This window comes from Carassius auratus, unplaced genomic scaffold (genome assembly GCF_003368295.1).
Source record: "Carassius auratus strain Wakin unplaced genomic scaffold, ASM336829v1 scaf_tig00035708, whole genome shotgun sequence".
Classification (NCBI taxonomy): Eukaryota; Metazoa; Chordata; class Actinopteri; order Cypriniformes; family Cyprinidae; genus Carassius; species Carassius auratus.
The window spans coordinates 1-26,118 of record NW_020526256.1 but is presented as its reverse complement, the minus strand read 5'-3'; the positions used below and the strand labels follow the sequence as shown (position 1 = coordinate 26,118).

General features: G+C 39.1%; 3 protein-coding genes across 3 annotated transcripts; 1 reads left to right on the top strand and 2 right to left on the bottom strand.

The window, feature by feature from the left end:
- Positions 1-781: 781 nt before the first annotated feature.
- On the top strand, positions 782-9,160 carry LOC113082124 (uncharacterized). Its single transcript, XM_026253999.1, has 3 exons — positions 782-1,128; positions 1,694-1,817; positions 8,390-9,160. The coding sequence occupies exons 2-3, from the start codon at positions 1,772-1,774 to the stop codon at positions 9,007-9,009; spliced, it is 666 nt and encodes a 221-aa protein (XP_026109784.1). The 5' UTR covers positions 782-1,128; positions 1,694-1,771; the 3' UTR covers positions 9,010-9,160.
- On the bottom strand, positions 2,796-5,048 carry LOC113082123 (uncharacterized). The gene is made up of 2 exons (XM_026253997.1): positions 3,809-5,048; positions 2,796-3,692 (listed from the first exon to the last, which is right to left on the bottom strand). The coding sequence occupies exons 1-2, from the start codon at positions 4,731-4,733 to the stop codon at positions 3,445-3,447; spliced, it is 1,173 nt and encodes a 390-aa protein (XP_026109782.1). The 5' UTR covers positions 4,734-5,048; the 3' UTR covers positions 2,796-3,444.
- Positions 9,161-10,751: 1,591 nt separating the features above from the next.
- On the bottom strand, positions 10,752-13,950 carry LOC113082119 (GTPase IMAP family member 8-like). The gene is made up of 5 exons (XM_026253992.1): positions 13,623-13,950; positions 12,807-13,448; positions 11,697-12,503; positions 11,420-11,527; positions 10,752-11,251 (listed from the first exon to the last, which is right to left on the bottom strand). Exons 1-5 carry the CDS (start codon positions 13,630-13,632, stop codon positions 11,133-11,135), a joined length of 1,686 nt encoding a protein of 561 aa, XP_026109777.1. The 5' UTR covers positions 13,633-13,950; the 3' UTR covers positions 10,752-11,132.
- Positions 13,951-26,118: the final 12,168 nt, after the last annotated feature.

Sequence of the window (26,118 nt, the reverse complement as noted above, 5' to 3'; positions counted from 1 at the left end):
TCAGTGATTCTGTTTGTTAGCAGCAGCTGTTCATCACTAATTCTCAATCAGCACTTAGTTAATCACTTAATTACTTAAATTCAAAGTTTTAAAACTTACATGGTTTAAATCAAGGCAATCTGTTTACTCAAACGGTTTGAGTAAAGTTGACTTATCGGGTTTTACAGTGCTATTTCTTTTGTCTGTTTTCTTTATTGCAGAATATTTATCATGTGCATCCAGTCCTTCGTGCTGTCTTTGCTGTAAACTGGTTTAAAGAGACAGAAGTGAGAGACTTATTTACCCTCATTTGATAAAACTGTTTTGAAAAAAAATATTTTACATTTAGAAATTTCTAGAATATCTGTTTCGGGTTTTTTATTAGTGTAAAAACTTTACCAAAATAAAAAAGTAAGTAAGTGAAATTTGCACTTATTTTTCACAAGATCTTGAAGTGTTTCTGTAGCTCAGTGGTAGAACATTGCATTAGCAAGCGCAAGTTTGGGGGGTTTGATTCCCTGGGAACACATGATAGGTGAAAATTGTTAGCCTGAATGCACTGTAAGTTGCTTTGGATAAAAGTGTCTGCTAAATACATTAATTTAATATTATGTAATTAAAATTTACTCAATAAAATAAACTTATTCTTTTTTTTTTTTTTTTTTTTTTTTTTTTTTTACTTTTTAGATTTACTTAATTTCCAAATGTTTTAAATTTACTTGAAAAATGCTTGTGCAAAAACTTGCCAAATAAAAATTAAGTAAATTTACTTATTGCTTTTTTCAGTGTAGTTAGGCTGGAGTGTTGCTGAGTTTTATGTGTGGGCAGAAGCTGAATTCACCATCAAAGAGATAGGAAAGGAAAAGATGTTTAAAAACTCTTATTAAGCATATGTTTAATAAGAGAATAGCGATATGAGAGAATTCCCAACAAGAAGTGATTGGCTTGTTGCAGGATGAGGTCTACAGTGGAGTGCAGAAGAAGAAAGAAGAGATAACCAATGAGGCTACTACAAGATGTTAAGGGTGTTCCCAGCTTGCATCATTTGGGGAGGTCACTAGTTTAAATATCTGAGAGGACGAAATTAGATACCACTTCGGGACCTAAAGAGCTTCTCCACCACCAGAGCCATTGCTGATATTGCCTTGAGTAAATAACTTTTTGATATTTGTACTTTATTTAATACTTGTATACAGTAGTTCTAGAATAATTGTGCTTCTAGATATACAAACTGTAATATATAAACTGACTTGTATTCAACTAACAAAGTCTGCCCCCCTGTGGCATTGCTTTACAAGCCAAATTTGTACTCATAACTTAGATCCAATTCAACTTAAAAAATGAATAAGGTGGGGTTTAAATATGCACTGAGAAACAACATTTAAAGAAATTATGTTATTCAGAATGGCATGGAAAAGTTCTGTGGATGTTAGAGGTTCTTCTTGGAACCAGTGATATGTGTGTGTGTGTGTTTGTGTGTGTGTGTTTGTGTTGAAAAAATCACGGACATATTTGCATCAGCAGGATCTTAAGTTTTTTTTTTTTTTTGTAATCTATACCAAACAGGATGTGATGTCACGCTCTTGGGATTCCATTTGTTTATTGTAGCAGTTAATGCTTCCTCTGCTTTGTGTCTATGAAATTATTTCAAAGTGATCAAGGGCAAAAGCAATTGTGTTCTAACCATGAGTTGGTGCCTTATTCCATGTTTAAGGAGAGCCGGTACAGGCCGAGTCACAACTTCACCAGCGACACTCCACCAAAGCCCTGTGGAGAATTTCTGACACCCAAAATGTCTGGAAATCGAAGTATAAATTACCCTGGACATGACGACAATGGTAAGTATATTCTAATAGTCCTGTCTTTATTTACTAACAATAAAAAACTTTTTTAATGATAGGTTTTATTTGTGCATTTTTATTTCTAAAATGGTTCTTTTACTAATTGTGGTATATTATATGTGTGTATATGTGAATATTCCTAAACACTCAATATCTGTATGCAATATTTCAAATACATATAAAAAAGATCACTTCCTTTCTTTTATATATATATATATATATATATATATATATATATATATATATATATATATATATATATATATAAATAAATAAATGTAAAAACTATTTTGAATTTTAACAACAAGAAAGAGACTTTATCAAATGTGAAAAAAAACAGAGAGACGGGGACAGCTATGCCTTTGTCAGCTGAACTTGATCGACATCACGGCGAACGTTACCTCAGCGCAGATTAATTCTATCGTGTCATTTAAATAAATACCATTCATTCATTGTAGCCATAAGGATAAAGTGGCAATTAAATAATTAGGACAACCAAGATGAAATTTAAACATCAAACAAAAATCTACATAGGGTAGGAAGTCGTATAAATGAGGATTTTTGAGGACGTGGTATAAACTACAAAAAAGGCTGCAAAGTAGCTGACGTTTAGGGGCTGTTCACATATCATGCCTAAAAACCCGAGGAAAATGCTAGGCGCACCGCTTTCTCCTTCTTTCCAAAGCATTCGGGCAGGTGAAAAAACACGAAAGAGCAAAGATGCATATGGATAGTAGGCAGCAGTGTTAAAGAAGTGAGTAATTTAAGTAAGCAATGTAATGTACAGTAAGTGAGGAATGTGATAGCAGTGTGAATTGTGTAAACAGTGATTTATGTGACTTTTTATGTGACAATTGAGGGCTTGAGACGAAGAACCATATAAGTCCATATTTTAAATTTTTGAATAATACATTTTTTTTTAATTTGGACTGAATATTATATTACTTTTTTTTTTTTTTACTTGAAGATAGACAACAAAAGCTTCCCAATTCTAATGAGACAGGATTTTTTAGTATCAATCTTAAAAATAAAAAGTTAGAGTAATTTACATTTCTGGAATGTGGAAGAACAGTATATGTCCAGTTAATGTGGAATAACAGTATAAGTCCAATTAATCATATCAATTTAAACCACTGGAGATTTGATTCCTTTATCTTAGTTTTAATACAGTAACAGAACCTTAAAGAAAATATTAAGCATTTCTTTCTTTCAATTTTTTTTATTTTTTGCCAACGTAAATCACAGAACAAAAACGCGGACAATACGGTACGAACAATGAACAATACATAGGCCTACTTATAGTACAGAAAATAAACGTCAGTACAAACAAACCGTACATACAATAAACAATAAATACAAACAATAAACAGTAATAATGGTAAACAATACATATTTACAATAGAGACATACATCATCTTCATTCCATGCTGGTTCTATATGCTAGTTTACCATATACGTCTTCCTTTTTTTGGTTCTAAATAAAATAAAATAAATACCTATATATTCCTATTATACAACATAAGATAAGACATACAAGATAAGCTACAACTACTTTTATGATTAATTTCACACAATATACACAATATATCCCACCTTTCCCTGCACATGACCTACACATACCAGGCTACTCTTCACATTCTAATGTCCCATAAAATGCTTGGGCCTCCGCTGGCATGTAGGCTAGCATTTTCATAAGGTCACGGTGCTTCTCCTTCTTGATGGGCAGAGGGTCCTCGTAAGCACGAGCATACGTGGTGGAGAACAAGGGAGCTGGAGGTGGTTGATTCTTCCTCTGTTTGGTGATCAGCCAATGCTTCCATCCCTCGTAGAGGCTGTGGCTCCCTTTTGTGTGGACACACCATGGATCAGTAGCTGAAATCATGATTCAACAAGAAATTCAATAATGATTCTTCCTTCACACACATATCCCCAACACTGTTAATCTCAGAAAACCAGTTTAGTTTTAGTCTAGTTCTTTAGTTCTTTACCTGTCACTTTCAACCACATCATGGATGTGATTAGGAAGCCAGGTGGATGCTTTAATGTTGCATCAGGGAGCTGCCTGAAGTCCGCACATTTCATCTCAATTACTTTAAATGGATGCAGCTGCCTGGCTCCACGGATCATCTCGGCGACATCGCTGGGGGTGTGGAGTGTGGACACCTTACGCCTCTTGTCCAGCGTGGCAAATGAACGGTCACAGGGAAGGAAGGAGTGACCAGACACCATGAACTTCTGCTCTATCTGACTGAAGTACCCTCTAGATATGAGTAGGGCCATGAGGTTTAGGACTCGCCAGTTGTTGTTCTGCCCACAGCATCGGTCACTATAGATGATGAGCTTCCGTTCCTTTGCCTGGACTAGGGGAGCGAAAGATGTTTCTGCCCACTTCAAAAGACAGCTTGCCACCTCGATGGAACCTCTGTGAGCGATGCCCTCATGCCAGAGGCACATTGTAGGAGGTTTGTCAGTGCCCATCTCCTGGATACAGAGGTTGTAGTTGGCCAGCTGCCGTTGATAGTACACGTTGGAGTGTGTCAGGTTTGGCGTGTACACTACCCCCTGCATGTCGATACAAATGACATGGCAGTCATCATTGGCTTTGGCCCACTCTGTGTCAGCCTGCAACTGGGTGTATGCTTTTTCGGCTTTCCGGTGGTGAAGCTCACTCTTGGCTGTGATCTTCAACCTTTCTCCATCTGTTGTAGTAGCTACTAATTTTGAGAACAGGGCGTCACATTTTGCACAAGTATCACTTCTTGGCTGCCCAAAACTGAGGTTTTGCTGCTTGAAGATGTCCCTATAGAGCCAGAACTTTGTAGTGGATGCTGGATTGTTTTCCTTGTACAGGCGGAACATGCGGAGCAGGTTTAAATCAGGGCTCAGGTACTCCCTCTCCACATCTCCCTTCATCCGTGAGTAGTGGTTCGGTTGGCGTGGGAAGCTCAGGATGTGCTCTCTTATCCCCTCTCTCACTGCAGGATGAATGCTATGAGGCCTAAAAAATAAACAACACAACTCATGAACAAGGGAAATATAATAAACTATGCTGGTCTGTTTTGCACAATTGCATTGTTTCTGTGACAATAAAATTTAATATAATTGTAAACTTTTCTCTAAACTATAGGATTTTGTTTTTCACAAACAATCATTAATGGGATTCTCAGGATTTAGCATTAAGCTTTGTATTAGTAGAAAACCAGTAGTATTTTCGAATTACCATGCTTTCCTCCCTCATATAACCCTGAGATGAGAGATTTATGTATTTTTTGTCTGGAAAAATCCTCAGATGACGCAAAAATTGTCATTGTTTACATGCACACATTTTGTTTCAATCTAACTGAATTCATTCTGATTGGTGAATCTGAATGTAGTGTTTACATGAACGCTAAACATGTGATCGATTGATGTGTGCGTTTTAGCATTGCTAAGAAAATTCCCGCTCCTCCGTGAGAGATACGAGACCGGTGCGTCTCACAGGTGTCGCTCATCAGTAATCACGCCACCGGCCTTGCGCCGTTCTCCCGCGGCCCTCAGTCTCATCCTGCTTGCCACAGTAAACACAATGAATGGCAACTGTAGAATGCAAAAGCCTAATCCCGGACATTTTGGCCGATCTCAAAATCCCGGGATCATACATTACATTTGCATAGCACTTTACCTCTGATATCGATCTCAAAGTGCAAAAATATGTTTCCTGACTGGGCAACAACAGTGAGCTGAATCCTAACCATTACAGTTTGTGCATGCTGGCGTTATAGGGTGGCAAGGCACCCGACGCCCTATAATGCCAGCGTCAAGTGCACCATTAGATCAGGGAATGGTGTAGGGCAACTGATGCTGACATTGGTGCAGCTTTAAAAACTAACAGGACGAGAGCATGAGGTCCTTCCAGGATTTTTTTTTTTTTTTTTTACCTGTTCTTATGTTTTCCTCTGAAGTCCTCTAATGGAGACCTGACTACCTGCTCTGTTCCCTCAGACTGACTGCCTAACTTTTCTTGAATAACCTTTTCAAAGATAAGTAACTTTAAATAAATATGTTATGGACAATGTATCTAATTAAAATCATGCATGTAATAAAAAGTTAACAAACGGAAAAAGCTAGGCTGTTTAAAACTTGCCTGTAGGCGACTGTTGGTCAGTTGAAAGACAGACATAAATGTGAGCTTACAAACAGCAAGTCTTTGACCTCCTTGTTGCACATGGTACTTGAAGGTGTACTTCCTCTTAGTATTCTCAGTGTCGGGCCCACGTGGTCGTCTGCGACTCACCTTGTGCTAGAAGTAAAAAGACATATTGGGATGATCAGTGATCAGGCACATGTGCAGTCTTAGTGAATTGAAGGCATACAGTAGTATTCAATTCACTGGTTATTTTATGGGCCTACACTGTAATGCATTGCATACTGTTGACATGATATGGTCATGAATTGCTTAAGTTAGCATACCTGCTCCAAACCAGAGAGAATGATAGCCTGCTGCCTCTCATAAGAGACAGCATAAAACTCTGTGAAGAGCTGGAGTTTTCTTTGGTCTGTTAGTATTGAACACTGCCTGGGACATGTCTCCTTGCACGCCTTTCCCTTAACAGAAACAGTCACATTAGCGTTTTTGTTTTTTTGAGCTATAAAACACTAGAGCTATTAGCAGCTATTAAGGTTACTAGCTAGAATTTATAACAGCTTCAATGCATTTTTTTTATTATTACCTTTTTTTTCATTTATTTTTATTATTTATTAAATAACAAGTAACAAACATAGCATAGCATACAATATTACAAAAACAAAGTGTTACATTAAATGGTAACAGGGATCCAAAAATTATATCAAAATATTTTAAACACGTCAATGACTTTTTTTTCTATCTTTTTTTTTTTTTTTTTTTACCAATTTCAGTGAAGACATAAAGCAGTCAAATTCTACTCTAAACATCTTAAAGATTGGGGATGAATTTACATGTTTGTTTATGTATATAAAATTCTGCCAGCAGTGCTTATAACAAAATCAATGAATGGTAAAAAAAAAAAAGCCTAACATTACTGTAGACGCAGCTGGGCTGGTGTTACAGACGCACCTAAAGCGTTTCGATTCATTTCTCCGTGATTATGAGGAGTAGAGAGACATGTTTAAAACGTCCCCTGAATCCTAATTTTCTCAGCTTTCATACGACATGACTTGAACCTTTAAAAAGAGTGAGCTATATGAATGAACTGTAGTAGACGATGACCCTCTGTCTGTAACCGCTAACTTTATGTAGATACTTTGTATACGGTTTTTCACTCACCTCTTTTGGTGGACTTTTTCCTCGTTTTTGCTCTCCTCTCCGGTTCACATATGGTTTCCCAGCATCCCTCAGAGACTTCCTTGCCCTGTCCTTCCATTCATTCATGTTCGCTCTCCTTTTTTTGCCGACGTTTTGTCTATTAATGTCTGCAGCGGACATGAAAGCAACCGGCGTCTCCATTTTTCGTTACTGGACATAAACGGTTTTTCCGCGTGAGACTATTTTAAAATTTTAAATTCAGAGTTTTGGTCGCGCGAACACCCCCCAAAGTGATTCTGTATACAAAGTGGCACACATACATTGAAGTCACATGGTTATCTCAATTTTTGTTTTTTTGGACTTATACGGTTGTTCGTCGCATGAATACAATTATTTCTTACTAAACTGGAGTGAAAAATACTCATGCAGGAAAAATGCTCATGACCTGCCCAGTTTCAGAATTAAGGATGCTGCTGAAATTATTGAGGGTGGTTTAGCCTTAATGCACATTTTCACATATATCTTTGCCACATTATTATTTCTTCCTAAATATGTTGTAATAACCACAACTTTGCAGTGTGTGGCCAACAAAGAGATGTTGCAAGCAAATTCTAAAAATACATTATAGCCTTCAAAGCTCATTTTAATAACTAAAAACTGTCACTCCTCTTTGTTCATTGCAATCTCACAAAGTTCTGTTATAAACAATGAATCTTTCTCACAAAGAAGGTTGAATGTGAACTGCACAATCAACCTATTATTCATTATGGCCACTTTATCCTGTTTCGGATCTCTGTGTTCTTAAAATTTTCATTACGAGATTCAGTGCATGCTGAGAACTGAACAAATCATTCAAATTGATTTGCAAACAATTATTTTTTTTGATTTTGCAAACGTTTAATGAAACCTTTGAACTGAATCCACTAAAAAGTGTGATTCATTTGTGAATGGGGCATTCCCTCAATGAGAATAAACTATGCATTTCTTAGCATGCACTTCATTAAAAGTACTTAATTAAAGTAAAAGGAATGACATGCAAAGTAAAAGTAGTTTTTTAATTAGAAATTGCCTGAAGTTAATGTACCCAAGTATAAATCTACCACAAACTTTTACAAAATGTTGTCAAAGTAAATTTAGGCTACTCAGTTACTACCCATCTCTAACAACTACAGACCTTAAAACTTTCCAAATTAAGTAAAACTAACTTACTATTCAGTGTAAAATGGTATAAATTCTTATAAATCTTGTTTTTCTAAATGTCTGTGTCTGCTTGCATTGCATTAAAGTTCATTTGTTTTATTTGCAGATGAAGAGTCTGACATACCTCATACCAAACAGTTGTGCAAAGGCAAAAAACACAGTGTAGATCTAAAAATATCAAGTGACATAAATAAGAAAATATTAAGAAAGGAAACTTGGGAAATCAAACGCAATACTACAAAGAAGCCAAATGTGAATGTCACATCAGCTCATGTTGATTTAGTCGATACCATAAACATAATTGATACATATGACAGATCACCAAAAGCCTTTGCAAAAAAGAAGTATGCTCAAGCTGGAAAATATGCTCACGGTCTTGAAGACAAACCAGGAAAGAGGATTCCTAAGGCTGGAGTCTATGCAGAAGCAGGAGTTGGACAAGCTCGTGCTGAATACAGTGTATTTGAGGCAGAAGCCAAAGGCCCAAACGCCTCAGCTGGTGCAGAAGCCAGTTTGGTTGGAGTCGGAGCAATGGCTCGAGCTGAAATCGCCAGTGCATCAGCTAAAGCCGGTCCAGTTGGTGTGAAAGTCGGGCTTGGAGTTGACACGGGTGTGTCTTTTGGTGTGGGTGGGGTGGAGGCCAAATTCCTGGGAACTGGAATCTCAATTGGTCCAAAAACCAGTGTATCTGTTCTGGGTTCAGAAGTCTCATGTTCAGTCATGTAATCGGACAGGTATTACCTTAATTATAAGTCTTTGGATTTTCATATGCAACATTTTTCTACCAAATTATGAAAACAAAAGTCTAATATATCAACATTTGTGAGATTAAATCATCAAAAGGTTTAAGATAAATTTATATAAATTTGTATTTCTGGAACTATGAAATTGAGTCATGTTGAATATCAAAGTATTTTATATCTGTTAATGAAAGATTTGTGCATGGATCTTTGTTTTTACGTTTGTGAAGAGTGTCATGTTACATGACATGTCATGTCCTATTTTTTCATTAAATCCTTATTGTAATTAATGGGGTTATTATTTGATATTCCCATGATTTAGATGTACAGTTTTGCTTTCATTAAAACTTAAAATCATTGTGAAATCATTGAATTTGCATTCCTAGGGTTTCTATTACACTCTTAAAAATAAAGATGCTTAAAAGGTTCTTTATAACGATGCCATACAAGAACCATTTTTGGTTCCACAAAGAACCAGTCAGTCAACGGTTCTTTAAATAACTATCTCTTTCTTACCTTTTTATAATCTGATGAACCTTCTTTCACCACAAAGAACAGTTTCTGAAACAGAAAGGTTCTGCAGATGTTAAAGATTCTATATGGAACCATTTCAATTGTGAAGCAATGATTTCTCTATGACATTGTGAACCAAGAGTGTATGGCATACATACTGAGCAAAAGTCTTAGGCCACTAGAATTTTCCCCAGCTATAAATGTTTAAAGTCAGTTATATCTATCTTTTGCTGAAGTGTCAGTAAGGAAATATCAGTTTACCAGTGCTTCGCACAGAGATCTGATTTGATCATCATCAACCTGTCTGTGATTACAGGAAGAAACAAACTGAGACATTACTGAGACAGAACTGTGGTAACGTTGTGTACTGATTTTCTAAGCCGATATGGCTATAAATTAAACTCTAATTCTGGTGTAATAATCAAGGAACTTTGCTGCCATACCATGTGTGCAGCAGGCACAAGATATTACGCAACATCTCCAAGATGCTTCAAGAAACCTACTTGCAAAGCTACCTGAGAAACTTTGCTCAAGTGCACCGAGGGCAAAAGGAGCTTTGAACGTAAAGGTTGCTCACATATATTTCAGTTTAAACAACTTGTAAAAGTGCATGTAGCATCCGATGACTCCTTTAAGAAGCAAAACGCTTCAGTTACTTAACATTACCTTGGTTTCCAGAGGTAAGGGAACGAGAGTTATTTATGGGAAAACTCATTTTTTCCTTTCTACTGTCGGTCAACTGCTATAAGTCGGCCGTAGCGTCATTCATCAGATCATTTGACTGCAACGATCACTGATGATCACGCAGGCACTTTGGATGGGTTAAATGCAGAGCATGAATTCTGAGTATGAGTCACCATACTTGGTTGTAGGTCACTTCACTTCACTTTCTCCCTGGTTTAATAAGAAGCCATGTGCTATCTCTTATATCTGCAGAATTTAATCAGTACTTCATCAAAAAGGGGGGGGGGGGGCATCAGCAGTAAAAAAAATGAACAAATAAATGTATTATACAACAGTTATTCATGGGAGGATTTTCGTTTCCAACAATTTTCTTTTTCTGTTCGTTGACTTAGATTTAATCTCTTAAAGTGGGGAGGTAAGAAGAGGAGAGGTGGATCCTGATGCAGCAGTTGAACTTTTACAAAGCAAATAAAACAAAAGCCGGGAATTCTAACAGAGAAATTTTTTTTAACAGTTTTGCTACAAAAAACTTAACAAACAATGGGAATGGGAAAGTGAGGGCACATAATAAGCAACTAAACAAGACATGGAGTCCAAGACCAAGAAAACAAACTTACATTGGAAACCAAGAAAATAGGAACTAAGGCTCAGGAAAACAGAAACAAACTAAATAAAAACTAAACGTGACTTAAATCATTTAGGTTACCTTCAGTTTTCATGAAATAATCATAATAAAATAGAGTTTTTAGATAACATACAATAATTCAAATTATTAATGAGAAATATTAACATATTTATTAACATATTTCTTACACAATTATTAAGCACATTCAGAACAAAGACTTTGTATCGGTTATAGTATGTACGCATATAAAACATACTTAAAGAGGGCTTTATTCTGTAAACGGTTTCTTATGTCTTGTCTCTGGGCTCTGGATCTTCTAGATTGCTGATGTTTGAGCTTGTTCCAAATCCAATTGAGCTGTGTTCATCACATCTCTGAAGCCACTCTAACACCTTCTCACGTAAATCTGTGAATATGAACATGTGAGGGGTAGAAAATAAATGTGATCACTGGCAATAAAATTAATTAGTTTTATTTTATGCTGTATAAATATTAAGAAAAAAATGTCCTTCAAACAATGAAAATCTACAGTAGATCAAGAAAGCAGGTATTCTTAAAAAGCTTAATAACTCACCCAACGATGGTTCAGGATTCTGATTGTTCAAGAACGTGTCCATTAAAGTTACTTCCCATCTGCTTCCTTCTGTCCTAATCTTTTCCTTGAGTTTCTCATCAGCTGAGACTGAAAGAGAGAAGAGGGCACAGGGTGCTCAAAGACATCCTAACTCATTAAAATTTAAAGATGTCTTCTGAGAAGTAATTCAGTAGCTAATTTTGAATCTAGCCATAAAAAAAGTGCAAAAATAAAACTAGCACTGTGTAACGAGGGTGCTTGGAGTGTGTAAACTTACAGTCTAGAGGTTCTGAAATGCTACGGCAACTTCTGGTCTCTGTACATCCAGTGAAATCCATCCCTAAGTGTTTTAGTCGACTTTTGATCTCCTTAAACCTGTTGTTAAACTCCTGCTGTAGTAACTTCAGCACACGGTCATCATCCAGACTTATGTCTTCATCTTGTTGTGTGTCAGCATCATGAATGTATTCTTCTGCAGCACATTGAGGATTGAGGGAGAACAGACTGTTTTCTGCCACCATCTCATCAATCTCCTGGAGAAGATCTGTGACTTGATTTTGGTTATTCTTGTTTGTATTGTCAAAGACGTGATATCTGTTCCTGCATTTCTGAATCAGCCACTGAAGAGCATCACCTTCACTCTCAATGTGCTGCTCGATTGAGATGTCTGGAAATCTGTCGCCCCACGTGAACAGAACTATGGTGTGTCTCCAGACATGATCTCCAAAAGCGACCATATACTCTGTAATGATTCTTTTCTGTTCATTCTTGAATGAAGTATCAATAGGAACCACCAAGATCATGGCGTGAGGGAACTGCATATGTCGTGACTGACCTACACTCTTCAAGATTGAAGCCCGTGCATTTTCTGGGTTGACTTTACATGAGAAATACTTCCACCAGCCTGGAGTGTCCAACACAGTTACTGATCTGCCATTCACTACACCAGTGTAACTTGTACACTTTTGAGTTCTTCGTATTGGAAATATTTCATGATTGAAGATGGTGTTAACAGTTGAACTCTTTCCAGACATAATCCAACCCAGCAGAACAATTCTTAGTTCTGAAAGCGGAGCCACAGCGTCTTTAAGGAAAAAAACAAAACAAAAAAATAATTAAAGCAATGTTTTGATACTTGCATGTTTCCAATTTGCTCTACCAGTTAGACATTTGAACACATTTAGTAATTCTACTTTTAACCTTTAATTTTTTTAAATCACAGTATGGAAACTCTGAAGTAACACAAAAGGAAGTATGGGAAAGATTGTGGTAATCAAAACATGTGACACACTCTCTTGGATTTGAATTTCACTTTTAAAACTCCTCTAAATATTCACGAATTAACATAAATCCAAACGTTTGACTGGTATAAACATGTATGACTTACTTATTTCTTTCAGTAGGTCTCCTTTTTCCTGAACTTTTTCTTGTCTGGCTTTTGCTCTTCTTTCATTTTCATCCCTCTTTCTCTGAATGTCAAGCAGCATGTCATCATGTGTTTCAAAATGCTTTGCATTGTTTGCTGCCACAACATCATCAATCTTGTCAAGTAGATCTTTGACTCCAACACTTTTATTTTCAAAATCAAAGACATGATATCTTTCTCCACATCTCTGTATGATCCGCTGAAGATCTGAGCTCTTCACTGAATCTCTTTGAGTAAGCAACACTATTGTGTGTCTCCAGATTTTCTCACCAAAGAGACTAAGGTGCTTCTCGATGGTGAGTCTGTTTTCTTCAGTAAAAGGCAAACTGAGATTAATGACCAGCAGAAAGACGTGAGGTCCTGGTTCACACAGGAAAACACTGCAAACCAGCTCTTGTTTAACAGCCTCTGGTGAGTCTTGCAAATCATAATTCTCCCACCAACATGGAGTATTAATCAGGGATATCTTCCTTCCGTTCACTTCACCATCTTTCCTCACAGATTTCACAAAGTATTTATCCAGCTCAACTTTATCACCTAAAATGCTGTTTATCACTGAGGCTTTGTCAGATTTCTGCCACCCCAGAACAACAGCTCTTATTTCTGTCAGAAATCAAACATGAGGACATTGGAAAATCAAACTACAACTTCCTTTCAAAATATGAAATATATGTAAAATGACTATGTAATTATTATATTCCAACTTTTACAATAAAGAATGTTTTTGTATTTATCCAAAAGAAAAGATATTTATCATCTTACCAAACTGAACCTTACCTTGTTCCATTTTCCTTCGTTTCTAATGCATTGCAGCCATAGAAAATGTGACAAACACCGAATCTTATAGTCAGCTGTTAAAGCAGCGTTCACGTGCTATTGACAATTATTACTTCCCACTTTTGATATTGCAGTTACAACTTCATCACATTCAAGTGCTTTGTTGACAGAAAGTACAGGAATCATGTGCAACTGCTCATTTATTGGGGAAATCTTATTAAAGCCAAAACACATACAAGATATTTAGTCAGTATCCATAGGATTTTTACATTTACAGTTAGTCATTTAGCAGACGCTTTTATCCAAAGCGACTTACAAATGAGGACAATGGAAGCAATCAAAAACAACAAAAAGTGCAATGATTTATAAGTGATATAACAAGTCTCAGTTTAAATGCAGTACACGTAGCAAGGGCTTTTAAATAATGTAATAATTAACAACAAAAACAGATATAATAGAGCAAGCTAATGATTGAGGTCTTTTATATATAATTGTATAATGAATTAAAAGAAAAGAAATACAAAAGATTAGAAAGGTAGATTTTTTTTTTTAAAGAATAGATTTAGTGGGGGATGTGGGGGAGGCAAAGCCAATTAGGCAAAGATGTTATCATGTTCACCCAGAGAAGCGTAAAAACTTGGAGGCTGAGATTAAGTACATGGTTCAGAATAAGATAGCAGTTCCCTCTGATTCTAGTTGGGTGTCACCCTGTCTCTTGGTCCCAAAGTCAGACAATACATCTCGGTTTTGTACAGATTTTCGTAAAGTGAATACGGTCACTAAGCCTTTACCTCGTATGGAGGATTGTGTTAATCAAGTGGGGGGGGGGCAAAGTTCATGACTAAGCTGGATTTACTTAAAGGTTACTGGCAGGTGCCACTGACAGAAAGGGCAAGGGAGATTGCGTCTTTTATTACACCAGGTGGGCTGTACTCTTATAATGTCATGCCTTTTGGTTTGAGAAATGCGGCAGCAGCTTTCCAGCGCCTAATGGACTTGGTGGTGTGTGACCTGGAAGGATGTGCAGTGTATTTGGATGATGTGGTGGTATATGCAGATTGCCTGGAACAGCATCTGGAGCATGTTAAAGCTTTGTTTGTGCGTCTAGCTCAAGCTAGGTTAACAGTGAATTTGGCAAAATGTGAATTTGATAAAACCACGGTGGTCTATTTGGGACATGTTGTAGGTCAGGGTTCGGTGAGACCGGTGCATGCTAAAGTGTGTGCAATTGATGACTTTCCATCACCAACGACAGAGAAGGAGCTTATGAGATTTCTCGGTATGGTGGGCTACTATAGGTGTTTCTGTAGGAATTTCTCTACAGTGGTCGCACCTTTAACAGATCCTCTGAGAGGAAAAGCCAAGTATGTGTGGTCTCTGGTATGCCAGCAGTCCTTCGAGAGGGTTAAAGCTCTAATCTCAAATGCTCTGGTTCTAGTGGCACCTCGATGGGATCGTGAATTTCATCTGGTGGTGGATGCCAGCATGGTTGGGGCTTGTGCAGTGTTACCGCAGAAGGATGATGGGGGGGGAGGGATTAACAAACCTGTAGGTTTCTTTTCTAAGAAATTTAATCGTCATCAGTTAAAATACTCCGTCATAGAAAAAGAAACACTTGAGCTTATTTGGGCGTTGCAGCATTTTAGTGTGTATCTGGGATCTGGTCCAGTGGTAGTTTTCTCCGACCATAATCCACTTACTTTCCTTAGCACTTTACAGACACCTAACCAACGGTTGATGTGCTGGGCTCTTCATTTCCAGTCTTACACCTTAGACTTTCGGCATATCAAGGGGCGGGACAATGTGGTGGCAGACGCCAGCATTCTTCACCGATGCACATTTGATTTTGTTTAAGTTTATGTCTTCTGTTACACTCAACACTTGCACTCATACACATCACACATCCATGCATCTGCCCTACACTACTGATACTGACATTCACACACCCCATATTTGGGTTTTGTTGTTGGATACACAATAAATGTATTTTATGTACTGTTTGTTCGTGGCATGGTCTCCTATGGCTTGTTATGGCTCTGAGTTAGTTGTAACAAAGTGGGTGCTAAAGTTAGAGGGTCAAATGAAAATGGAAGAGATGGGTTTTAAGCAGATTCTTGAAGATGGCTAAGGACTCAGCTGCTCGGATTGAGTTGGGCAGGTCATTCCACCAGGAGGGATATTTATTAAAGTACCTAACGCGATAGAGCTGGTCCCTCCAGCTGAAATGAGGACAGGTTTTTACTTCATTGTACCCAAGAAAGGTGGTGGGTTATGACCGATCTTGGATCTGTACAAGGTCCTGCCCTTCTGGCTGTCCCTGAGCAGGGTGTTCACATTGTCAACTATCTACATGAATGGCTGATACTAACACAATCACAGGATCAGTTGTGCGAGCACAGTAACCTGGTGCTCCGGCATCTCAGCCTGTTGGACCTTCTGGTCAACTGGGAAAAGAGCAAACTCTCACCGATGCAGAGGATCTCTTTTCTCAATATGGACTTGGATTCAGTCGAACAGACAAGGTGCCTTACAGAGGAATATGTTCAAGGACAGGACAGTGGCACTACTAAAACTTTTTCAAAGGCTCCTGGGGTGTACGGCAGCCGCAGCGGCACTTACACTGCTCCAGCACTGGCTTTATGGCTTAGTCCAGAGGTGTGCATGGAAGAGTGGTATTCACCGGGTTCACACTACACCGGTCTGTCGACAAACCATCAACCTGTGGTCAGATCGTATGTTCCTCTGAGCAGGGGTCTTCCCTAGAACAGATCTCAAGGCATGCTGTGGTTTACACGGATGTCTCCACCACCAGCTGGGGATCACGTAAAACAGGCATGCGGTCTCAGGGGTTTGGATGGGCCTGCAGCTGCATTAACCATCAATGAGTTGTTAGCAGTATGCCTTGCTCTGAACTGCCTCAGAGGTTGCTTACTAGGCAAGCACATGCTGGTCTGAACGGGCAAGACAGCGACCATTACGTACGTCAACCTGACAACATGGTCTGCACTCCTGTCACATGTCGCAACTCGCCCGCCACCTCCTCCTTTGGAGTCGGAAAGGTTCTGAAATCACTTTGTGCTCTTCACATTCTGGGCCGGCTCAACCGTACAGCCAACAAGCTTTCTAAAGCAATGGCGACTTCATTCCCTGATGGTCCAGCTGATTTGGAGACATTTGGATCCACTCAGGTAGACCTGTTCGCTTCTCCAGAGACCTCTCAATGCCAGTTGTTCTACTCCCTGACTGAGGGGCAGTTGGCACCGACACACTGGCACACAGCTGGCTGCAGGGCCTATGCAAATATGCGTTTCCCCCAGTGAGCCTTCTCGCACAGACACTGTGCAAAGAGTAAGGAGGACAAAGAGTAAGTCTTGCTAGTGGCGCTGTATTGGCCCTCTTGGACCTGGTTCCCTGAACTAGCGCTTCTAACGACAGCCCCTCCTTGGCCAATTACTCTGAGGAAGGATCTACAGACTCAGAGACGGGGCAACGTTTAGCACCAGCATCCAGACCTTTGAAAACTCCCATGCCTGGTCCCTGGACGGGACGCCGAGGTTCTAGGTAACCTACTTCAGGAGGTAGTGAACGCCATTACTTTGGCAAGAGCACCACCTATGAGACATGCTTATGCCTTTAAGTGGAACATGTTCATCGAGTGGTGTTTGTCTCGCTGAGAAGACTCCTGAAGATGCCTAATTGCGGTCATGCTTTCCATTCTGCATTTCCAAAACTGCACGTCTCTGTTCCCTCCTTCAGGGAAAGAGGGTTACCATATGTAACCTAGACATTCCCAGACCCAGAAACAAAGCATGGACATTATTAAAATAGTCCATGTGACATGATTTTTCAAACTTAATTAATGAACAAACTGTTTTCTGCCACCATCCATCAATCTTCTGGAGCAGCTCTGTGACTTGACCTCAGTTATTCTGGTTTGTGTTGTCAAATACATGATATCTGTTCCTGCATTCCTGAATCAGCCACTGAAGAGCATTACCTTCACTCTCAATGTGCTGCTTAACTGAGATGTCTGGAAATCTGTCACCCCACGTGAACAGAATTATAAGAGGACATCGTTACAGATTTTGAAAAAAAATAAATAATAATAATCCAATCAATTCATTATGACCCATGGTCGATCAGTGCATCTCTGCTCCAATTCAAACATTAACCCACATTTAAACAAACACAGTGCCTTGCTATAAATAACTTTGTGCAAATGAAAGATTCAATGGATGTTAAAGGTTCTTTATGGAACCATCAATACCAATAAAGAACTTTTATTTTATTACGAATGAAGTGGGGAAGAGCATTTAAGATTTCTAAACAATATTCTGCACACATTCACAGGTATTTCTATCTTTATGGGGACATTCCATAAGATAAATTATTTTTATACTGTACAAACTGTATTTCTATCCCCTTACCCAAACCTACCCGTCAGTGAAAGAAAATTTATTTTAAGATTATGGTCTTCAAAATGGTCTTCACACTAAAAAAAATATATATTTTAAGAACTGTATACTAAAAGGTTCTTTGGGGAACCAGTAATGATTCTTCTATGACATGCCTTTTGAAAACATATTTTTTATGAATGGATGGATGTTCACACTAGAATCAAAATGGTAATTTACTGGTACATTTACAACTTCTCATCCCAGAAAATTCCAGGCTGATTAAATTGACTGGAAATCCCCTAATGACTCAGAATGACTAACACTAACACCCACTGGGACTGAATGCAAACACTGAATTCTCTATGTGGATGAACTGTTTCACTTTCATTCTCTGCAGGGAATCCCCAAGCTTTTCTAGGCATGAAAGAGCATGTGAAATTGTTAAATATACTTTGGCATTGATGAGTTTAAACTTTTATTAAGAATATCTCTTTGGGTTTGAGACTTTAGTCTTTGGTCTATTCACAAACAGCTTGTAACACAAAAGAGAAAGAAAAACTAGAAATCCCATCATATGATCCCTTTATGGCTTCTTTTCTCAGAACTCTACACACAAACCACAAAACATGCAGACAACATGCAAAACATTACGCATCTGAAGCAAAAGCAAACACCTCTTTCAAAACTATTTAAACTCTTATAATATATGTTTTTGCAAAGTAACCCTACCCACAAGTATCAAATGATAAGCCATTATAGGGGGATTTACAGTTAAATCCAAGGATCAGATAGTATCTCCAGATATGTTTATCTGATACCCTGGCAATGGGTCTACCAATTGAGCTACAGGAACACTGCAAAGACAAACAGTTTATTTCTACTTCTTAAAGAGTAATAAGTCAGACTTAATTCACATACATACACACACACACACACACAAGTGAATAATGGATTTTGGATCTTAAAGTATTACCTTAACCATTCTGCACTAAAAAGAAAGCTATAAGGAGCAAGTTGAATTTCACCACTTATGCACCTGGTAGATGTAACTACATCATTTTTTAGGCAATATTTCTTCATTGACAGAAATTCAGTTGCTGAGTATTATTCAGATAAAATAGATAAGTAAATCACTAACATTCTAAAAAAGAAAATTCACTCAATAAAGTAGGCTCAATACAGTAGCCTTATTTTTCACTTCAGAAGTACTGTTTCTGATAATATGTGAGATTTCCAATTTCCAAGAAACAAAGTAAATGGTAAAAAAATTAATAAATAAAATAATAAAAAGTGCAGTGAATGGTGAAACTATTTGCATTACAAACCAGTGTGTTTATAATTAAGACAATACATTAAAGTAATACATAAAATATATATATATATATATATATATATATATATATATATATATATATATATATATATATATATATAATCTATTTTGATCAGCTAAAAATAACTGGATGTGAGTCCTGGTGGATAGGCTATACTGTACTCGTTTTACTGTTAACACTTCAAGTGCTCAAGGGCAGGGTGCAGCCCTGGCACCAGGTCACATGACTGTGAGGGGGATTTTATATATGTTTTGATCCAAAAGGGGAGCACAAAGATGACCGTGGGGTAGTGTGTTTATGCATTACAGGTCTTCTCACTTTTTGCTTTTACTTTCCATTGGTGTCCTATATAAATCAAGCAGCAACCCTGACCAAAACACAGCTCAACCTAAGACAACTGTGATGCTCAATCGAAGAACTACCGAATTATAAAAAATTGTGACACTCTAAAATGGCACTTTCCAACCATGGACATGGTAAGTACATATTAAAAATTGGTCTATCCATCTTGTTCCTGATGTAAAAATGGGCGTTGCCATTTGTAAATTCTATGGGTCTTATTTGTGTCCAGCTATTTTAAGCTTTACAAAACTGTTTGTTTTGCTGCTTGATATTGACAATGAATGTGTCCTATCATATTATTTTAATCTGATATCATAATTAAGGACACATTGTTTACTACACATAAATTTACCTATAGCGGCCAATGAAACTGAAGTCTCTCCCATAAGCTTACTTCCAACTTAAGGAATAGGGGGGATATTTAGCATCAATGAAAAAACTCTAGACTACATTTAGTGATATCTATATTTTACTATACATTGTGCCAAACAACTCCCTTCAGCTGTTAGAAATAAACTGTAAACCACAGCTTTTTGGGACTTTTTTATTTATTATTATTTGCACTGGTGGAAATGATTCACAGGGGGACCCTAGCTGAGGACATTTTTTCAATTTTAAAATATATATAGCCTAATTGTAAAAATAATATTAAGACTGTGAAAAATAAGAATGTTTGTGCTGTGAGCACGTGCAGTTTATGTTGTACAAAACATGACATATCATTAAGTTATGTTTACCACAGACCAAATTTTTTGTCATAAATGTAAATAAAATACAAAATTATAAGGAAAATCTCAAGGGAGCACATATTGTGAAAATTAATGTGTAAACAAATAAATGAATAAGTAAATAAATAAGCAGGGCTTTATATTGTCCCTAAATTTATTTTGGAGTTTCATTGTCAAAATATGTATTGCATTATAAAAATATAAGCTATTACAATTTTTAATGTTACGTAGGTGCAATTAATCAGAATTAATTACAGAAAAATTTTCATTAATTTGTTATTTTTAATCGATTGACAGTAATATGTAAAATACATATTAATACTAACATGCTATGAAAATGAAGCAGGGTCTTTCTTTTGAGTCCTTTTATGTCCTTTGTGTGGAGGATTTTGTAGGCAAATAAGATCTCGGACTGAACTGACAAAATTTACAGCTTAAGGTTTATTAAAACCCACTTGTAAAACTCATAATTTTCTAATGTTCATTTAAAAATGGCATAAATTCATACAAAGCTTTTTGTTGATGTCCATGCAGAAGGTTCCCATGCTGAAGCTGGAGTATATGCAGGACTTCCTGGAAAAGTTGGAGCCTATGCAGGAGCAGGAGCAGGAGTTGGAGGAACTCATGCTGAACTCAATCTTGAAGGCCCAAATGCCTCAGCTGGTGCTGAAATCGGTGTGACCGGAGTTGGAGCAATGGCTCGAGCTGAAGTTGGCAGTGCATCAGTTCAAGCCGGTCCAGTTGGTTGGTCCAGTTTCTTTAAACAAACTCAAACACTCATTTTCAGTGACGCCCTGCTTGTAGTATTTGTAGTGAATGGTTCAGTTATTAGGTCTTCCCCAGTTGGTATGTTCCACTGATATACAATAAGCAGAATACACAAAGTGCAATAAAGAAGCATTGAATGAGTGTTATTCTGTGTGCATGTTTCTATATTAACATGCATTCGAACTTTTTTACTCTCCTCGGGCCGGGCTTTGGGCTAATCTTCACATCATAGTTCTGACTCGGGTCAGACAAGTCAGACTCTTTAACCATTAGGTCATAGCTAACCCTGAATCCAGTGTGGTGGAACTATCTATTCTGTTAAGTAACAGACTGGATTATTAAAACTGTAGCAAATTTGTTCAACTTAACACCAAAAACTGAAAAATAAGTTCAATAAGAAAACAACTTTGAAATTGTCATTATTATGTCCAGTGTCATTCAAAGCCATAATTAATTACATTTAAAGGATTTCTGTATTAGCCCTGCTCATTTGTGAATTCCAGCTTACTTGCAGTGTAGATCCTTCCCACAGAGGTCTCAAAGCTACAGCAGTACATACCTGGGATTTTTCAGAAATATGATAGCAATCACCTACCTTATGCATACAAAGCTCAAACGATCAGACTGTTTGTAAATATTCAGAAATAAGTTACACAGTAATTTATGTCTTATACCAAAGGAATCCTTGGGTCAAGACGAAAAAACCTACAAGTCCTAGGTTTTTCGCCGGAATGGAATCAAACCAGTGTGTAAACACTTTGTAATAAAGATCTATCTGAATTCTGACTTCAGACATGTTTTGCCAAAACATTTCGATCACCCCCTGGCTGCAATATAGGTAAAAAAAAACTTCCTCTCAGGTAAATGAATGGGACGTGAGCCAGTACGTCAAATTATATATTTTTCACCTTTTTTTATTTTTATGAATGACAATGGAAGCCAATTTAATTGAATTAACAAATGGCTGTGGCCATTCTTAGATGAAAAATAGGTGGATAGGCTATGTTGAGCGCAACTATTGCTAACACTCCCAGAGCTCAAGGGCAGGATGATCCATTTAAACGAATCGCAGGTCTTCCCACGAGGGCCGAAATTGTCAATGCTTCAGCTAAAGTAGGTCCATTTGGTGTAAAAATGGGACTTCAAGTGCTTCAGATTAAAAAAAAAAATGTTTCATCTAAATAACATTTTTAAAATGAGAGAAATTACTGCCAATTACAAACAGTGCTTGAATGGAATAGATTTAGAAAAACTCCAAGCAATAGAATTTGCATTTTGCATTTAAAGTGTTAATATAATATAATATAAACACACATCAACAATGTAAAAAATAGTATTTATTTTAGATTTAATAATTATACTATTGTACTATACTATTATTTGTATTTGTACTCCAGTTTGGATCCAAACTTTGCTGAAGATTTCAAGTGACACCAAAAACTGTGGAGACACCAGAAGATGCAAACTTTTGATCAGCATACAAAACTGTCAGATACCTGAGTGCCACGCACTATTTCACTCAGATTTCATTCCTTCAGGGAAGCGAATCATCTGTGCCCTATAGGAAACCATCTCGCGTTCTCAGCATTTTTTCTTCGAGCAGTGTTTAACTCCTCTTTGCGGACGCGACGAGTCAACGAAAGGTAAGAGCCGTGTAATGGGTTTATCACGAGGAGGCACTCATGAGAGGTTTGTTAGCAGCCTTTACATGTTCTCTCCGTGATAGCCTACGGCTACAGTTTCGGCAAAATTTACTTCACTTTATGGCAGTTCTTAACGAGAAAGCCTCTCGTCCTCCATCCCCACGCTCTAACATTGACTGTCTTGCAGCAAAGGCACTTAGAGCGTCATTGGATTGAGCTATCATTTGAGCGCCCCCTCAGGCACTCTCTACAATCCAGCCTTCAGAGTTTGAGGGACGGCCCAAGAGGCTGACAAAGAAGGCCAGTTTATAATGGCTCACGATGTGGCCCGATGTTTATCTTGTTGGATTAAATCCTGCTGTTGATACACTTCAGGATTATACACAACGACACGCAGCGACTTTGATGCATGTGCTTCACTTCCTGTTCTCCAGGGACCGTGCCCTCCATCAGAGAGCGCTGTTGGACCGCTAATGCACATCCAACCCTCTCACTGCAGTGCCCATGCTCTAACACTGACTGCCTCGCAGCATCATTGGATCGAGCTATCACTTAAGCGCCCCCTCAGACACTCTGCACAATTCAGCCTTCAGAGTTGAGGGACAAGAGGCTGACTAAGACAGCCTGTTTATGACGGCTCACACAGCTGCTGTAATCAAACTAGAGGCGTCGCCCGATGTTCATTTTGTTAGATTTAATTCTGCCGTGGATACGCTTCAGGATTAGACACAACGAAACGTAGTGACTTTTACACATGCGCTTTCCTTGCTTACGGATGCTGTGAGCTTTCCGTGCTCAGACGTTAATGCATGTGGGAACGCAGCAGGCAGAGGCTTGAAAAACCACTACATTTTATGGGCCGTAAGGTAGCGCTTGCCCATCATTTTCACTATGGGTGTTACGCACAATTCATCACGGATACACCATTCAGTTCTTCTTTCGGCTTAGCCTTGGCTCATCGAGTATTTTCGAAATGCATGGATGCAGTTCTGGCCCTGTTGTGGCTCCAGGGCAATCGTGTATTGAATTGCCTGGATGATTGCCTGGTGTTAAGCACAATGGCAGACTCAAGCACACTCCCATCGTGATCTTGCGCTAATCATCTAAACAGCCTGGGCTTATACACAAATTTCTGGAATAAACTTGGACTCTCGCGCGATGACAGCAAGACTGTCTCTCCCGCACGCTCAGTCCCTCATGTCATGCGTACGTCACTTCAAGTGGGTCGCATAGTTACGGTGAGTTTGTGCCTCAGACTTTTAGGTCTAATGGCAGCGGCATCCCCTGTAATCCATATGGGCTTACTTCATATGCACCCCTTTCAGTGGTGGGCGATAAGCCGGAACATTTCACCCCGTTGTCTTCCGCATCGGACGATTTCGAATTCGAATTCGAATTCCTTCTAGCTGGAGTTCGGCTGGGGATTTGTGCTTCCCGAGAGGCTGTGACTGGTTCGGGAGTTGTATTTCAAGGGCGCTCAGCTCACGGAGTATGGACGGCGACACAACGCAGTTGGCATATAAACAGGTTGGAATTACTAGCGGTTTTTCTAGCCCTCCAATAATTCCTTCAAGGATTTATCCATTGTGTTGCAAGGTTTATCAGGGCATCCGTTTGAGCCCTTTGTAACTATACTGGATAAAATCCTGACTTAAAGACAGTTCTTCTTGTGGCTTTATCCTCCCTCAAGAGAATTGAGAATTTACAGGCTTTTTCTGTTTCGCCCTCGTGCATGGATTTTTGCACCAGGCTCTGTAAAGTATTGCTGCGACCGAGGCCTAATTATGTCCCTAGGTCGCTTCGAACCCTTTTCACTTTCAACAAGTGGTCTTGTAGGCTTTACCCCCTGCTGAGGCGGGGTCAGGAGATCTGAGTCTTGCCCTGTCAGAGCGCTGAAGACTTATGTTGATCGAACAGCTCCATGGCGTGAGTCCAACCAGCTTTGTCTGTTAGGACACAAAATAGAGGCCATGCTGTCACAAAGCAGCGCATGTCACATTGGCTGATGGAGACTATATCTTTAGCCTATGAGGCGCGCGCACCCGCTTCACACTTAGGAGTTAGATCTTATTCCACGAGAGCAGTGGCTTCATCACAAGCTTTCTCAGTGGTCCTTCTATATATGATGTCTGTGCTGCGGCAGGATGTTCCTCACTGAGCACTTTTGTCAAGTTTTACAGTCTGGATGTGAGGATGGCTCCTGGCTCCCGGGTTCTGTCTGCTTGAGCAGATGCTTTCTTTGGATTCCAACTATCAGGTAGGTCAGGCGTTATGGTATAGCGTTCCCATAGCCGGTGACGTCACCGCAGCATCAAATTGACCTATGAAAGGGAACATCTTGGTTACGTATGGAACCCTCGTTCCCTGAAGGAACGGAGACATTACGAATGGGGATCTCGCCCGAGAGCCCAATCACCTTTGAGTGGTACAAAACGAGCCAATGGTACACAAAGTACCTTGGTCTGCGGAATTTGCATCGCAAGCTCCGCCTCGCAGAGTGGGTATATAAGTATCAACCCGAGCAACTCGCATTCAAGTCTTTGCTGAGGAGCTGAGCCAGTGACACGGCCATTCAGCGGAACACCGATGTGGCAAGGGGACGTAACATCTCTGTTCCCTCCTTCAGGGAACAAGGGTTACATATGTAACCAAGACGTTCCCTTTCAGTCGGTCACGTTCGACGTTACGAATGGGGTCCCTTACAAAACACCACATGGCTGTCTTCCAGCGAACCCGTGTGAGTGATAGTACCCTGTCGTGAGGCCAGCACGAGTGAGAGCCTATAGCTCACACAGAATACACTGGGTAGCATATTCCAGCTGGAAACGCAAACTTGCGCAGGCCCAGCAGCCAGCTGTGTGCCAGGGCGTCCATGCTGAGGGTGCCCTCGGTCAGGGAGTAAGACAACTGGCAGTGGGAATTTTCTGGAGAGGCAAACAGGTCTACCTGAGCGTCTCCGAAGTGTTCCCAAATCAGCTGACTCCACAGGAGGAGATGGCGAGCGAGTTGCGACATGCGGCGGGAGCGCAGACCACCCCTGACGGTTGATGTACGCTACGGTCGCAGTGTTGTCCGTACGCACCAGAACGTGCATGTCCTTCAGCAGTGCCCTGAAGCGGTGCAGGGCAAGACATACTGCTAGCAACTTGAGGCAATTGACATGCCACTGAAGTCGGGGTCCTGTCCAGGAGCCTGACGCAGCATGCCCGTTGCACATGGCACCCCAGCCCGTGGCAGAGGCATCTGTTGATACAACAACATATCTGGACACCGGTTCTAGGGGC